Raw genomic sequence first — 15,146 nt, 5'->3', positions numbered from 1 at the left:
GTGTGTTCTGTTAAATCTTCTCTCTCTTTTTTCCACTTTTCCAAGATACATAAGTGAAAGCTAAAGCATACAAGACGATGGAAGTATATTTGAGATATTGATATAAATATAACTTAACTTTTTTTTCATCGTTGAAGACGTCGACAACAAATTCAATTAGAAGGAACTGGACTGATCTCAGTCTGCCTTTTCCTCATTTGTCTTTTTCTGTTCAGATTTCTCTCTCACATTAATATTTCACCACAATGATCAGTCAGTCCTCTGTCTGTACTCCCACCAGACTTCCGTACTTGGTTGTTTTGAACTATTTTGGACAAAATATCAGTCAAGACTGCAGTTTTAAAGTGCCTCTATGAATAGTCTGCTACTGAAAGCCCAGTGAACAAGTTGGAAGAGTTACTAATGGTTCCAACTTGCTCTTTTTCCTGTCTGTCAGTTCTTCTTATGGGATTTCTTATTGTTCTTTAACTTTGTTCCTTCCATCTGTTCTTGTTAACCTCTGTCTGCTCTCCTCCCTTCTTCTCTTTAACTTCTTTCTCCCAATAATTGTCCCTGCTGTCTCTTCCCTGTTTCTCTCCTGCTGTCCCCTATTTACCTTTGCATCTGACTCATCCTGTCCACTCCTCTCTCTATCTCCCTCCTCCCCTCTCCACCTGCAGTGGACCTGCTGGACCTCAGTGTGGCCCAGAACACCTTCGAGCAGCACAAACTCACCAACAACAATCAGCTGCTGTCTGTTCCCGACGTGATCAACTGCCTGACGTCCATCTACGACGGCCTGGAGCAGGAGCACAAAGACCTGGTCAACGTACCGCTCTGTGTTGACATGTGTCTCAACTGGCTGCTCAATGTTTACGACACGTACGTATGCCATCTGTTTTACATTCAGGACAGAGGGTTATGCATCAGTCACCAATTTGTCAAAGGTTTTTACAAAATCGGGGAACTGCATGTTGATACCTGCATCTTCGCCTTATGAAAATGTATTCTAATGCACTTACTTGTTTACATATTGAAACATGTCCTACAAAATACAATGCGTGAAATTAAATTAAATCAGATTGGATGAAAGTGGCAGAACTGAGGCATCACTAGGCTCTTGAATTTTCCAGTCCATCTTTGTTGGTCCCATCTGTGCATAATGATTATATTTTACATATTTACACAGTCATACTCATATTCAGAGGTTGTCATCATGCTATGCACATCAGCGAGAGCCCCGGTTGGCATACAAATGGCTGTTATGCAGTGTGTTTGTTTTCGAATAGACATATGGAGGCACATGTGCAAATAAGCTCTGCACTGGCCTGAACAGCACGAAACGTACAGTATTCTCTGTATACTCGCACGTGTGCTCACATGCTGTAAACCATTTTGCTTTCAGATCTAAACATTGTTTGTGGGTACACAGAAAATGCAATTAGAGTCTCACTAGCTCTCTCACTAAGACTACAGGAACGTACATACACATTTCAAGGTTGTTGAACCACATAATGATTTTCTGTCACTGCTGTTGCATATAATTCAGATCTGCACTGAATTCAGTGCATTAAAAAAACATACTGTATATATAGTGGCAAGAAGAGTAAGTGAATACTTTGGAATCATCTGCATATCTGAACCTCTTGGTCAGGGGTTAACAAACGTGGAGTTCAGCCAGTGAAACTAGTTTGGAGGTGTGGGTAACAGCTTTCCTAAAACCCAAACATGCCTAACTAGCACTTACTATGCACCTTTGGTTCACTTGTTTAATACAATCTCCTTGCACTTATTTAGTAGATGTAGTACTTAATATTTACACTGACGTTTCCTACTGCACTGAAGCTTACTGATGTCCTTCACTTGTAAGTCGTTTTGGATGAAAGCGTCTGCCAAATGAGTAAATGTAAATGTACAGCTACTTTGATTTATTAAAAAAAAACAAAAAACACTCAAAACATTTTTAGTTTTCTGTTCACAAGAAGCATCTGCTCACGAAAGAGATCTCTGTAGACATAGGATCAAAGATAGTTGATTTACAGAAAGCTGAAAGAGTTTAGATATACAGTCCACAGTGCGACAAAGCTCTCTATAAATCTAGATGATTTAGTTCTGTGTCTACTCTCATGAGAAGTGGGCGCCCCACTAAGATGACTCAAAGGCACAACGCAGATGCCGAATGAGGTAAAAAAAGAACCTCAGAGTAGCATCTAAATGCTCAAAGGAGTCATCGGAGCTGGTTAACATCACTGCTCATGATTCTACCAAATCATGGTGTATGGTTGAAGTCTGCCAAAGAGCAGCTTGTCACAACACTGCTGTGAAAATGTTCTGTGGACTGATGGAAATAAGGTTGACTTGTTTTGGAAGAACATGCAGCACTATGTACAGTACTTTGTAAAAAGGACACCACATACCAACATGAAACCATCATCCCAAAGGTGAAGTAGGGTGCAGGGAGAATCATGATTCGGGGCTTTGCTGCCTCTGGACCTGGACAGCTCGGCATCATCGAGGGGAAGATGAATTCCCAAGTTTATAAGGTATCTTACAGGATAATGTCAGGGTGGCTGACAACCTGCTGAGGCTCAGTAGAAGCTGGGTGATGCAGCAGGACACTGACCCTAAACATCAAAGTAAATCTACAGAATGACTTCAAAGAAACAAAATCCACCTGTTGGAGTCAGAGCCCAGACCTTAATCCAGTAGAGATGCTGGGGAATGACCTGAAGAGAGATTTTCACACCAGACACCCTCAGAATATGCCTGATCTGAAGCAGTTCTGTCGGAAGAATGGTCCAAAATTCCTTCTGAACATTGTGCAGATCTAATTTGCAGCTACTGGAAGCGCTTGTTTGAGGTTATTACTGCCAAATGAGGTTCCACCAGTTATTAAATCCAAGGGTTCACTTACTTTTCCCACCGCACTGTGAAAGTTTAATGTGTGTTCAATAAAGAATCAGACTAGACAAAGACTATAATTATAGTATTTGTGTGTTTTTAGTTTAAGCACATTGTGTTTGTCTATACAGGACCAGTCCTAGCCTGGTCAGATGCGTACACGAACTGATGAAGCCTCTTGGATGAGAGGTGAAACGTCTTCACAGACAAATAACCTAGTCCAGTTGTTTTCGATTTAAAAAACTCCTTTAGGATACTATGACCTGGACAAATGAGAATATACACAGGCTCTATACATGAAGATCAGATCACATTTCATGAGCAATTATATTAGATTGGAACAGTCACAAAACCATATGTGTGTGTGTGTTTGGGCTCTACAGTGGTCGCAGCGGGAAGATCCGTGTCCTGTCCATGAAGATCGGCTTGCTTTCGCTCTCTAAGGGACACCTGGAGGAGAAATACAAATGTGAGTGCCAATGAGAAAGTAAGATATCTGCTGATGTACACATGCACTTAAACACACTCCTGTACCAGGCCAGTGTGTGGCAAGTCCATCCCATACTGCTCCAGCATGGCTGTATTCCCACCAGTATTAATCAGACCCACAGAAAGCAAAAGAAAAAGGTGGAGAACCGGTCGTCTAATTGGATGAGAGACCTCCTACGCGCTTCCACTGTTCTTTATTTAATTTTCTATTCTGATTTATTTTGAGGATTAGGGAGCGTGAATATAGGCTTGCTGCACTGGGAGGAGGCTCATTTTGGTTTCTTGCTCTGTATTTCTGCTGCTTTATCTCTCTCTGTCTATCTGTCTCTGCTGTCACTGCTAACACCATTGTTCATCCGTCTAACAGTGCCACTTTGTCTTCTGTCCTATCTTACTTACTCTTGCTTCCCTTCTTTTCTCCATCCTCCTTCCCCTCTTCCTCATCCTCCTCCCTCCCTCCCCTCCTCTGTCTCTTGCCATGGCATGGACTCTATCCCTGAGCCTATTCGTTCCACTGGCAGTTTCTATTAGCCTGAGAAGGGTATCAAGCACGGTTGATTGCATCCTTCCTCCTTTACTCTTTAAGAGTGTCATTGTCTGTCAGTCCCATGCATATAGCTACACACCTACACACACACACACACACACACCTAACCAGGCATGGTGCCATTTGATGCTTTTTTGACAGTTGCGTACGTCAAATGTAATCTTGTTGTGGAAAGCAGTGTGTTGGAGATGTGGGGGTTGATCAGTCAGATGACATGAGAAGAAGTGTGTGGAAAAAGGGGATCGTGAACACATGTCGCTATTGGTGTTTGCATGTCCCACACACACATACACACACACACACACACACACACACACACACACACACACACGAACATAACAGGAGCTGGCATCAGGGCTAGGCCTCACACAGAGATCAAAGTCAGCTGCAAGCGGAGCAGAAAGACCTGTCATGCACTGTGTTTCTCCCTCCTCCTCCCCTCTTTCTCCGTATTACCCTCTCTGCTCTCTTTGCTCAGTTTGTGCATGAGCTCTGGAGATGTTTCATAATTTAATCTGAAAGAGATGACGCCGTAAACATGCTCACTGGCCGAGCCTGCGTGTCACTGGGCAGGTGTCCATGTCCTGTACGGCTCTGTCAATCTTTCTGAGAACGTGGTGGAGAGTTGGACACAGGGAGGAAGAGATTAGAGGAGAAAGAGCCTGGCATACAAGGAGTAAGACAGAAAGATTAAAAATGTATCTTTTCCCCCGTGTCCTTACTACCACCTCCCACCCACATATACACACTAACTCTTTCTCTCCCACTCCCTGCTATTCTGTTATTCTTTCTCTTTCCACATCTATTTATACTGTTATCTTTTATTTTAAATATCACCCACATGCTCTGACCCTTTCTCTCACTTCCCCTTTTTTTCTTAATGTCCCTCTCTCTACCTCCCTCTGTCCTCCCACCTCAGACCTCTTCAGCCAGGTAGCATCGGCAGGTGACACCTGTGACCAGAGGCAGCTGGGTCTGCTGCTTCATGAAGCCATCCAGATCCCGAGGCAGCTGGGGGAGGTGGCCGCCTTCGGAGGCTCCAACATCGAACCCAGCGTCCGCAGCTGCTTCCAGCATGTATGTTCACACACAAACACACACAAACATCAGCGTGCATCATACACACATCCCGAATAAATAAGCATAGAAGCTTGGGATTCAGTTTTCTTTTTTTTTTCACTCGTTGAGTAATCACATTTATATTATACTATTAATGCTGGATGGATTACTGGCAAAAAAAGGATGCATGATTATCAATTCAAATGAAAATCCATCATAATAAATTAATGTCAATCTTAACATATTTTCACTCAAAACACTGTGTCAGATTTAATGACCAAAATTTGTTCTCAGCTGAAAAACATGATTGATTATTGAAAAGACATGTTAGAAAGAAGTGCATCTCAATGCAGTTAGGGGCTAATTTAAGCTTACAAATCTGGTCCAAGCAGAACAACTCAAAACTAACTGGACAAAACTAAAGTAGAACTCAACCCAGAACTTGACCTACAGTGCACATTTCTGTCCATTATATTTAGTCGTCTGCTTGGAAAAACAACAGTAGCATGTCTTGAAACTCTGGGGATAGTCAGGTGCACAATCTGTTGGTAAGTGGGACTCCTCTGCAGTTATTTAACTTCTTTTCTAGGAGTCTTAGCGTCTTCAAAATGGTGTTGATTGTTTTCTTCTTCCTTATTTAATATGTTTATTGTGTGCACTCACAATATATATACATATATATGTACTGGTTAGGTATGTCCCCAAGGAGTAATCAGTTAATCTATTACTAAAACACATCCATAGTACCTAATGTAGCCTATATTATTCGTCTCAGTGTCTGCTGCAACTAAACTAGTAACCAACAGCTGTTCAGAACACTCAGTCTAGTTTAAGTTGGCAACATTCCCGGTAACAGTAATCATTACTGTAATAGATTATGTTTTGTGATGCATCTCGCCAAATCTAATTGTCATTAAACACCTCAGTGTCCTCCACGTTTCCCAACCATCTACCACCTGCTACTGTCAATTCTGTAACAGTGCTTTAATATTTAAGCTCTGCTGACCAACCATGAAGCCTTGAATGGCCTCTAGGCTTCTGCTGGCTGTCCTCTAGTGTTTTACTCTTTCCAGCCAACCACTTTCTCTGGGTTTATCTGGACGATACTGGCATTTAATGATGTCTTCTTCCCCCGGGATCACTGTTTCATTTTTCTCCTTCTTCCTCCCCTGGCTCATGCTTCAGCAGTCATAAATGGGAGCCAAACATTAAAATTGGGAAGCTATAAATTTCACTGATTTCCTGTGCTGCACATCCCAAAATAGCAGCGTGAGGCAGTTTTAAACTTTGCCTCTCACTCTCTTTTTTTTTTCAGTTCAAAATAATGCAGAAGGCAATGGGGGCAAACACCTTGCTGCTTTGCCTATAATTCACTCCTTTGATGACTTATTAATACACACGCGCACACGGAGAGGCGAGCTTGCACGGATACACACACAATCGTGCGCACAAATTGCTCACAGACTTGATCATGAATTGCTGTGCCAGCTGTAGTCCAGTTGCTCATTAATCATTCAATCGTCAAACCAAGTTGGCAGGTAGAAACCAGGCAGACACACACACACACACACACACACACACACACACACACACACACACACACACACACACACACACACACACACACACACACAAACAAACAAGCAAAGCCCTGTCCCACCTGTGTGTCATTCTGCCCTGCCAGTGACAGTGCAGTCACCCAGTCCATTTGGTTTAATGGGCCTGTGATGAACGGGTTGTGCCGCCATAAATATGGCTCCTTCGCCGTTCCTTTGTGACTCTCCTTCATCTATCCATCCTTCCGTCTATATAGTCATCCTTTCAGCCATCTCTCCCCTGCAGTAATTAACCTGTAAGTGCTATAATTCTGCAGTTAGATGGCGAGGTGGAGGGAGGGAAAGTGAAGATGAGACTGACGGAGAGGTATTCTGATTGTGCAGAGGAAGGTCAAATGGAAGTGTTGAGGATTTTAGGATGATTTGGGATGTCTGCAGGGTGAAAGTTTCATTGGGAGTGTTGTCACTTCTCAACCAGAAAAAAGACCCTTTCTTATCCTCCTAAACCCAACTGACTGACAACCACACTTAATTAACTTCTTTTTTTTTTTTTTAGAAATTAGAAACTTTTCATGAGTAAAGATGAGTAGAAATCTCATTAAATATTTGATGCCAGCACTTGGTACTTAACATTTTTTTTTATATTTGGTGCTAAGAATTCACCAAAGCTCACTGTTGAATTTTGTTTTTGAGAGCCAGTCGTGAATATTAATTTAGTAATCCGATCCCTGATCCCACGTTTCATGTTGGAATGTGCTTCCTTTTAGTTTGTTTTGTAGCATGAATAGCAACATTCGGAAGGATATGCTAATAAAATTGAGACACTGTACAGTCTTATACACCTTAAGCCTTGGGAAGGGATCAAGGGAACATTCACCCACACATAGACACGCACACACACACCATATGTAGTGGATTCCTTTTGAATATCTCTGCTTTTATTTCAAATATATTCAGCCCTTTGCTGCATTTGCTGCCCTTTTTGTCTGTCAGAGATGATGGAAAGGTCGTCTTTGATTTGTTTAGCGGTAACAACAGCCATGTCAAAGCTTCTCAACCCAGGTTGGCTTTTCAAATGGTCTCATGATAATCTGCAGCTGAACAAAGATTCTGCTTAGTATATTGCTGCTGTATCAAGTAACGTTTGCTTTGGTCGATTATTTTCAAAGGGGACAAATGCTGGAAAGTGGATAGCCTAGAAATTGTTTTTCACAACCAGAGTATTTAAAACAATAGCCGTAGCTCTGTGCAAGTACAGGTTACGTTAACAATTACACCTCCAAAAGTACAAAGGAGCAGTTCAGAGTAGGAGTTTGAGGGTGTTTTTCATAGCTTCTTCCACGGAGCAATATGGCTGTTAGCTAACAGTACCGTACAGTTACGGGGGCATGTAGGACAGGGGCCGTGAGGGTGTTAAAATCAATGTTTATTGTAAGATATTTCAACCAATAAACATGAGTAAGAGACTCGTAAAAGTTATTTAGTCATGTCCAAAATTCAAGACCATAATGTGCCTGAGGGACTCGTCACTTTAATACGGACGGTCATCTTAAATTTGTCTGCATCTTTATTAGGCTTTTGGTAACAAGCTAAGAGTTACAGCCCCTTCTTCATTTCTGGGAATGGTTTTGTGCATGTTTCTCTTTCATGCTTATGCCTTTACCTTTTATCAGCTCTCTTTGTTGAACTTTTATAGAAACTGTAAACGCCGGTTCCTGAACTTTTGATTGAAAGGCTCTTAACTTTTGGCCCCGCCTCTTTTATGCCCAGGTGACCAATAAGGTGGAGCTGGAGCCCAGGCAGTTTGTTGATTGGATGCGTCTGGAGCCTCAGTCCATGGTTTGGCTTCCTGTGCTGCACAGAGTGGCTGCTGCAGAGACGGCGAAGCATCAGGCAAAGTGTAACATCTGCAAAGAGTGCCCTATTGTTGGCTTCAGGTAAACGCACTCATCTGCTCACATTTAGCATTTAGTTCAGCATTTGTGGAATACTCATAAAGATGGTAGTGACAAGTATTCAACATTTAACAGGCCAAACACACACACACACACACACACACACACACATACACACACGACACACACACACACATACACCAAATGTAGCACTGCTCTGAGTTGTTCTCTCCTGGTTGAGCATAAAGGGCAGATCTGCTCTGGAGGGCAGACATTTATCTAAATGTCAGCAGCTGATACACCACTGACTAAATACCATCCGGAGGTTTACAATGAAACATACACACATACTCACAAACAACGAAACCCTCATACACACAAACATACACGACACCGGCACATTTACAAAGTTCACAGGGAGCCGATCGCTTGGCAAACATTCTGTAACAGACCACCCTCTGATACTGTGCAGGACTGAAAATAACGCACACCCACATACACACACACTCGCACACCCATTGCTACCCTTGTTTCAGTTTGTTCCTGATCAATTACACTTATACAGTAACATAAGGGGGGGAGAAATGTGCGTTGCTCCTCAACAGCTTCATAAAATTCAGTTTTTCACTGACTAGTCGAGCAGGGAGATGCTTTTTCTGTGGCTGGAGATAGGTTTAACGCCACGGTAAGTGAAGTAGGGTGGCAGAATTGTCCCCTTCAGATCCATTGCTTCGCCAGCAGAAAGAGAAATATAGTCAGACATTTGATGAAGCACACGTCTCCCAGGTTCTGTCATTGATCGATGAGAGAGAGAGCGAGCGATGGAGGGAGGGAACGGCGGAGAGCACCAGAGAAAGAGGAAGGAAAATGCATAGCAGGCATTTTGTGTGGTCTTGAGACATGATACCAATCGTGTTATACCAGCAGATATTTTTTTCCCTTGTGAGGAGTAGTAGCTTTTAAACTAGCATTGTACATGGGATCATACAAAAATTCAAACAGAATTTAAAGGGTACTGTGTCAGCAGGTTTGTTTACATGTGACAAATGTCAACTCAACTGCCACTAATTAGTGGCATTCTTAACAAGCCACCAAACCACATTCAACATGCACCATTTCCTGGGCATGTGTTACATCGTATTCACTTGCAATGTTGAACCTGCCAGCAACCATTAAAACTTTATGGCTTTTGCTACAAAAGGCCAGTGATACAAAAGAACTTCATGTTTTTATGATAATTTGTTGGATGAATAATGTAAAATTGGACTCTGACCTTTATTTCTGATGCAGTTTTATTTCTCTTCTCTCGTTTTAAACTCTTTCTGGCCGTGTTATTTGCTTTTATTGCATTTGGTCTGGAGACCTAAAAGGCTTGTGTTTCCAGATAAACAGCATTTTAAGGAAGTGCTGTGACTATGTAAAATAAAAGATAAGCATTATACCTATTTGTGTTATTTAATTGTATTCCTGTTTTAATCATTGTCTTGAATTGATCTTATATTGATTATTTCTGTGTAAAAACAACAGGCGTTTGTAATTTTGGCATTATATATTATACATACCTTTCATGTACACACAGACTGTTTGGGCATTAAAATAATAATTATTAGATTATCAAAATGTATACACTGTAACGCAGCATGTGGTGGAGAGTTGCACAAAGGATGCTTAATAAAAACTGCTTTTTAATATATAAGAGAATGTCACCTAAGAAGGCCAGACACACAGGTTCCATTATTAACCAAGTTGTTGGTAGATAAACTCATTAATTAAGGGCCATCTCTGCACCTTTCGCTGTGAAGGTGAATTAACACCCTCTCCTCATAGTAATATGCTACATGTCAGCACGTAATGGCACATTTGGCTTGGTGGTGTCGTGCGCACTGTTGCATCCTTTGATGTATGGCTCTCTCTCGTAACTCATCAGTCAGCTAACCTTGGGGAGAACTGGAGAGGAGAGAGATAAAAGACTTAAGCTATTATGTCTGAATGACTCCTGTCTCAATTTAGCTGTTAAATGGCCTCCTGGCTGCATCTGCTGCTGAGGACAATATCCCGACAGTTGTTGTCACGTTGTTGTGCTTTGGTTGAAATCCAACTGTCTGTCACACTGTCAGCATATTGTGTGTGTGTGTGTGTGTGTGTGTGTGTGTGTGTACGTGTGTGTGTGTACGTGTACATATGTGTGTAGGATTGTGTGATAGAGTGTGGAAATCCACAGCTCTCCAGGAGGCCCTAGAGTAGCCTTGAGATGAGTCAAGTTGTAGTGCTACATACATGCTCACTTGTGTGCACACACACACACACACACACACACACACACACACACCAACAGACCCTGAGGACATGAAAGTGACATCTGCACACACACCATTTCCCAACTCAACTTATCTCACTTTTCACCTCTCTTTCTTTCTCTCTCTCTCTTTTTTTTTTTTTTTTTCAGGTATCGCAGTCTGAAGCACTTCAACTATGACGTGTGTCAGAGCTGCTTCTTTTCTGGGCGCACCGCCAAGGGCCACAAGCTCAACTACCCCATGGTGGAGTACTGCACACCGGTGAGGGAGTAACACGCACAGTCTCTCACACACACACACACACGCGCGCACAGACGTTGTTCAGCAGCACATCTCCTATCTCTTTTCCACATGCTCACACACTCCGCTCATCCATTTAATGAAAGCGTACGTATTCACACTTACAGACTGTAGTTAGCTCCTGTCCCACCTTTCATTAAAACTGCCTCTCTCCTAATAAACCACTGACTTGCTCTTCCAAACCCTGAATATTCATGCTTATGTCTCAGGGACTTCTTAACTATTACAGCTCTCAATTATGAAAACATGTTGTTGCCTTAATTACCAAATATTTTTGTAATTCTATGATTTGCGTATGAAGTTACAGTACAAGGACAAAGTGTGGACCATAATGTTACATGCCTCATCCTAACCTGTACCTTAATCTTACATTGTGGGCTTGCTTTTGCCAGAAATAGGATGTAACTATGTGAACAGATTTTTATCCCCTCACTGTGGTTAATACAAGTTGACATTACTCTTGTCCCTTGCTTCTACGTCCCATCCAGTTGATTTCTTCCACTTGCTCCACAATCGACCCTCCCGACAGAGCTCTGGCTTCATTTGAATTTACGTGAACAAATGTTAAAATGGTCATGGGTCTCTGAGGTCTTTTTATAATTTCTGCCAGAAAGCGATATTTCACTTTACTACCAATCCGAGAGAAGAATATTATAAAAGAGGGTGCTTGGCGAAATTGAACATTGCTCTCTTTCTCATTTAGGATCGCGCACTTGCAGGCCAACTCCCTTCAGTATTGCTTAACATCAAACTTTGAGTGACTGGAGTGGAGACGTTTCTCATTTCTGTCTTTTAATTTGCTTTTTCAATTTTGCAAATGGGATAGATATTGACTTTGGAGGAGCAGCTGTAGGGAGCAGTGATCAGTCTTCCCTGAGTTAAGATGCCCAGCAGCTGCCTGCCATAACTTTCAAAAAAACATTATCTTATTTTCAGCTTTACTGCAGGAACAACTTAAAATGTTGGTTAAAGATTAGTTCTCAGCTATAGGGTATGTTAATCACTCAGGAGTTTACTGATCGCCAACTTTATCAGAAAGGAAGAATAAACAATGAGTTCAGAGAGGAGTCAACATTTGACTCTTGACTCTTTCCACATTTTGTAGTGTTGCATCTGAAAATTTTAAGTGGATTTAATCAGGATGTATTTCACAAATGTGTACACAATAACCCGTAGTATGAAAGTATGTATTTTCATATTCAATTCATACAACCAATAAAAAGTGTCTCACATATTCTTATTTGCTTAAGAATTTAACCCCAAAGTTTAAATTAAAGTTCTTCCAAATTGTTGTAAATGGTCCTGATATTTCTTTACAGCCTGACCCAGTGCAGTTCGCTAGACATGATTTCAAATGATTTGTTTACATCTAAGCCCCGCGTATCAGTGTGTCCCTTCGTTGCCCAGTAATTGCATCTTTACGCTGTGCTACACTTTCTTTCAGCGGGTCATCAAACTGACCTGAGCTGCCAGGCAAGACAGACTTTGTTTAGATGACATTTAGCTGAATTTGAGGACCACACTGATAAAACTGCTATGATGACACATCTTGCTAGCAGGATAGTAATCAATGCAGCAGAGATGTGGTCTGTTTGGCAGAAAAGATGCTCATGACAGCAGCCTGGAAGCTGCAGAGAAGCATAAGACAAAAAGATTGTATGCACTGATTAAACGAATATTTGAACTTATCTGCCATAATGTTAAGCTCTTTGCCTGCCAGAAACCAGTCGCAGCTTATCACCATCAATGCTTTGAAGAATGGCTAGGACAGCAGCACGCTGTCTGCGGGCTTTTCAGCATAAACAGCTGGGAGACATGTGTGGATAAAGGAGCACTGAATGGAGCCAAATACAGGCAAATTATAGAGGACAGCTTGCTTCGCAGTGCCAAACAACTTAGACTGGCGCAGTGGCTTCTGTTCTGCTTGAACAATGATCTAAAGCACACAGCCAGATCAATACTTGAATCACCGTAGAACAAAAGTAAGAAAAGCTTTGAACAGTTCCTCCTTGAATCACATTAAAAATTGTAATCTGACATCAGTCTTGCTGTTCATAAACACAGTATATCCAACAGAACTTCATTGATACTAAAGATACTGTAAATTGGTAGAACTCCTAGTCTAGCAGCTCCAACCTAAATCTGTAATTCTTGCTGGGGTCTGAATCAATTTCTTGAGTCATTTTAAATCCTACAGTTTTTTTTTTACTTTTTCCAACACCTTTGATATTTTTAGAGAAAACAAAGAGAAACAATAAAAAACTTCAGTGATATATATAATTATGTTCCATGCTCAAAACAAATTGCATTTCCATTTTCTAACTTTGAAAATAAAAAGTCCATATTGGATAATGATGCCACAAAAACGGATTTTGCAGAGAAGTAAAGATGGGTAGTGGCTTTTGTGAAACTCACTGTGGTCATTTAATAAGATTTGTTCTCTCATCCTTGTTGTACTGTTTATTTTATGGCCACAATATTGCTTTTTTATTAGGTTTAGATTTTTATGGGAGTGGCATTTTCATAGTTCCAGTGGACTTTGTCAGTGATATTGAAGAAGCTAGATTTGGTGTTGTGCTCTATTTATTACTGTAATTTCATTGTTTATACCTTTCCTAAGATGTTGCTTGGGTTCGACTGTGACTTGTCTCTCTGGTGTTATTTTGTCAGAGTGAATTGAGCTGAGCTGTCTCAACACATCAGGTCCTGGTGGCCTAGTGCTTGAGACAGACATCATATAACTGCAACGTATCTGATTTGATTCCAGCTGGAGACCTTTAATGCATGTCATACCCAATCTTCTCCCTTTCTCTCCCATTGTTTCCTGCCTATATCTACATTGTAACTATCTAATAAAGGCAAGAAAAAAATGTTAAAAAGAAAAAATATGTTAAGCTAAGAAGGATCTTACACAAAACACACACACACACAAACACACACACACACACCATCTTCTCCAGCTTTAGTGTAATTGTTCTGTAACTGCTGTTGCTTTGCTCAAGCTACCATCTTAAATTATGTGGATTAGTCAATAAGCCAAGTGAACTCAACAGAGTCTGTTCATTCACACATATCTGTCAACTGTTGGAGTGGTGTATTTGTCTGTGTGTGTGTGTGTGTGTGTGTGTGTGTTCAGCGGTGGTGGTCTGAATCCTCTGCAAAAGGATTTTCTCGCCCTCCGGACAGACTGTTGTGGTAATTTGTTGTTTGCTTGCAAGGCAGAAACCGCTTCTGCCGGAGGAACACCTTTGCTAAGCATCTAATTAACAAAACACGAATGCATATGCTGCTTATGTGTGCACAAGAGACACACATATACACACATACGCATACACACGCATATATAAACGCACATACACTGAAATAAATAACCTTTTTCTCCGTGTCTCTCGTAGACGACGTCAGGTGAGGACATGCGTGATTTCACCAAAGTGCTGAAGAATAAATTCCGATCCAAGAAGTACTTTGCCAAACACCCTCGGCTCGGCTACCTACCTGTCCAGACGGTTTTGGAAGGAGACAACATGGAGACGTGAGTAACACCTGAGTGTCTTTATGAATCAGAACAGTGCTCAAATCTGATTGGTTGAGGTACATCAAAAACTCTTCATATACAGATTGATGTCCGAACCTAAAACAGAATCCATATTGCTCTGTTTTATATCTGGCTGGTGATGTCTGAGAACACCTTTCAGATGTCATAAAGCCACGTAAAGTCACAGTGAAAGGAAAGTGAGAGCATTTTTAGCCCATGCAGTGAGACGTACTTGTGAGTGAAACAGAGGATGTGGGCGAGGATTTCATGGCTAGATTAGAAGGAAGAGCATGAGGGAGGAAGTAATAACATAGAGCTTACCTTCACTCTCCTCTTTCGGAAATGTAAACAAAATTTTATGCAGCTGATATTCATGCAAAGAATGTTTCAACTGTATTTTAAAGTGGTACTGCACTGATTTATTATTGCTCGTTTATACCATCAGGGAGTAATGAGAGACAGATTAAACAAAGAATGGTCAAAGAGCTCTAGATGTCTGGACTCTAGCTCCCAAAACCTGAGATCCTACACTTCCCAAAATGCAACTTAATAGCATCTTTCGTTAGAACCTCCCCGCTCGCCACTTTC

At 41.4% G+C, this 15,146-nt stretch overlaps 1 protein-coding gene across 3 annotated transcripts in view; it reads left to right on the top strand.

Annotated features, from left to right (window-relative positions):
- The window catches only part of utrn (utrophin), a 170,390-nt gene that overhangs the window by 131,370 nt on the left and 23,874 nt on the right, over positions 1-15,146 (top strand). For all 3 annotated transcript variants that reach the window (XM_023407066.2, XM_087174192.1, XM_087174191.1), the window contains 6 exons: positions 660-861; positions 3,264-3,349; positions 4,836-4,993; positions 8,302-8,468; positions 10,873-10,984; positions 14,419-14,555. In XM_023407066.2, the coding sequence (XP_023262834.1) occupies positions 660-861; positions 3,264-3,349; positions 4,836-4,993; positions 8,302-8,468; positions 10,873-10,984; positions 14,419-14,555 (862 nt within the window). The remainder of the gene's footprint in view (positions 1-659; positions 862-3,263; positions 3,350-4,835; positions 4,994-8,301; positions 8,469-10,872; positions 10,985-14,418; positions 14,556-15,146) is intronic.

This window comes from Seriola lalandi, unplaced genomic scaffold (assembly GCF_002814215.2).
Source record: "Seriola lalandi dorsalis isolate HSWRI2012SDOR001 ecotype SW California unplaced genomic scaffold, Sedor1 jcf7180002054326, whole genome shotgun sequence".
Classification (NCBI taxonomy): domain Eukaryota; kingdom Metazoa; phylum Chordata; class Actinopteri; order Carangiformes; family Carangidae; genus Seriola; species Seriola lalandi.
The sequence above is the reverse complement of the archived record's forward strand: the minus strand, read 5'-3'. Positions and strand labels throughout refer to the sequence as shown.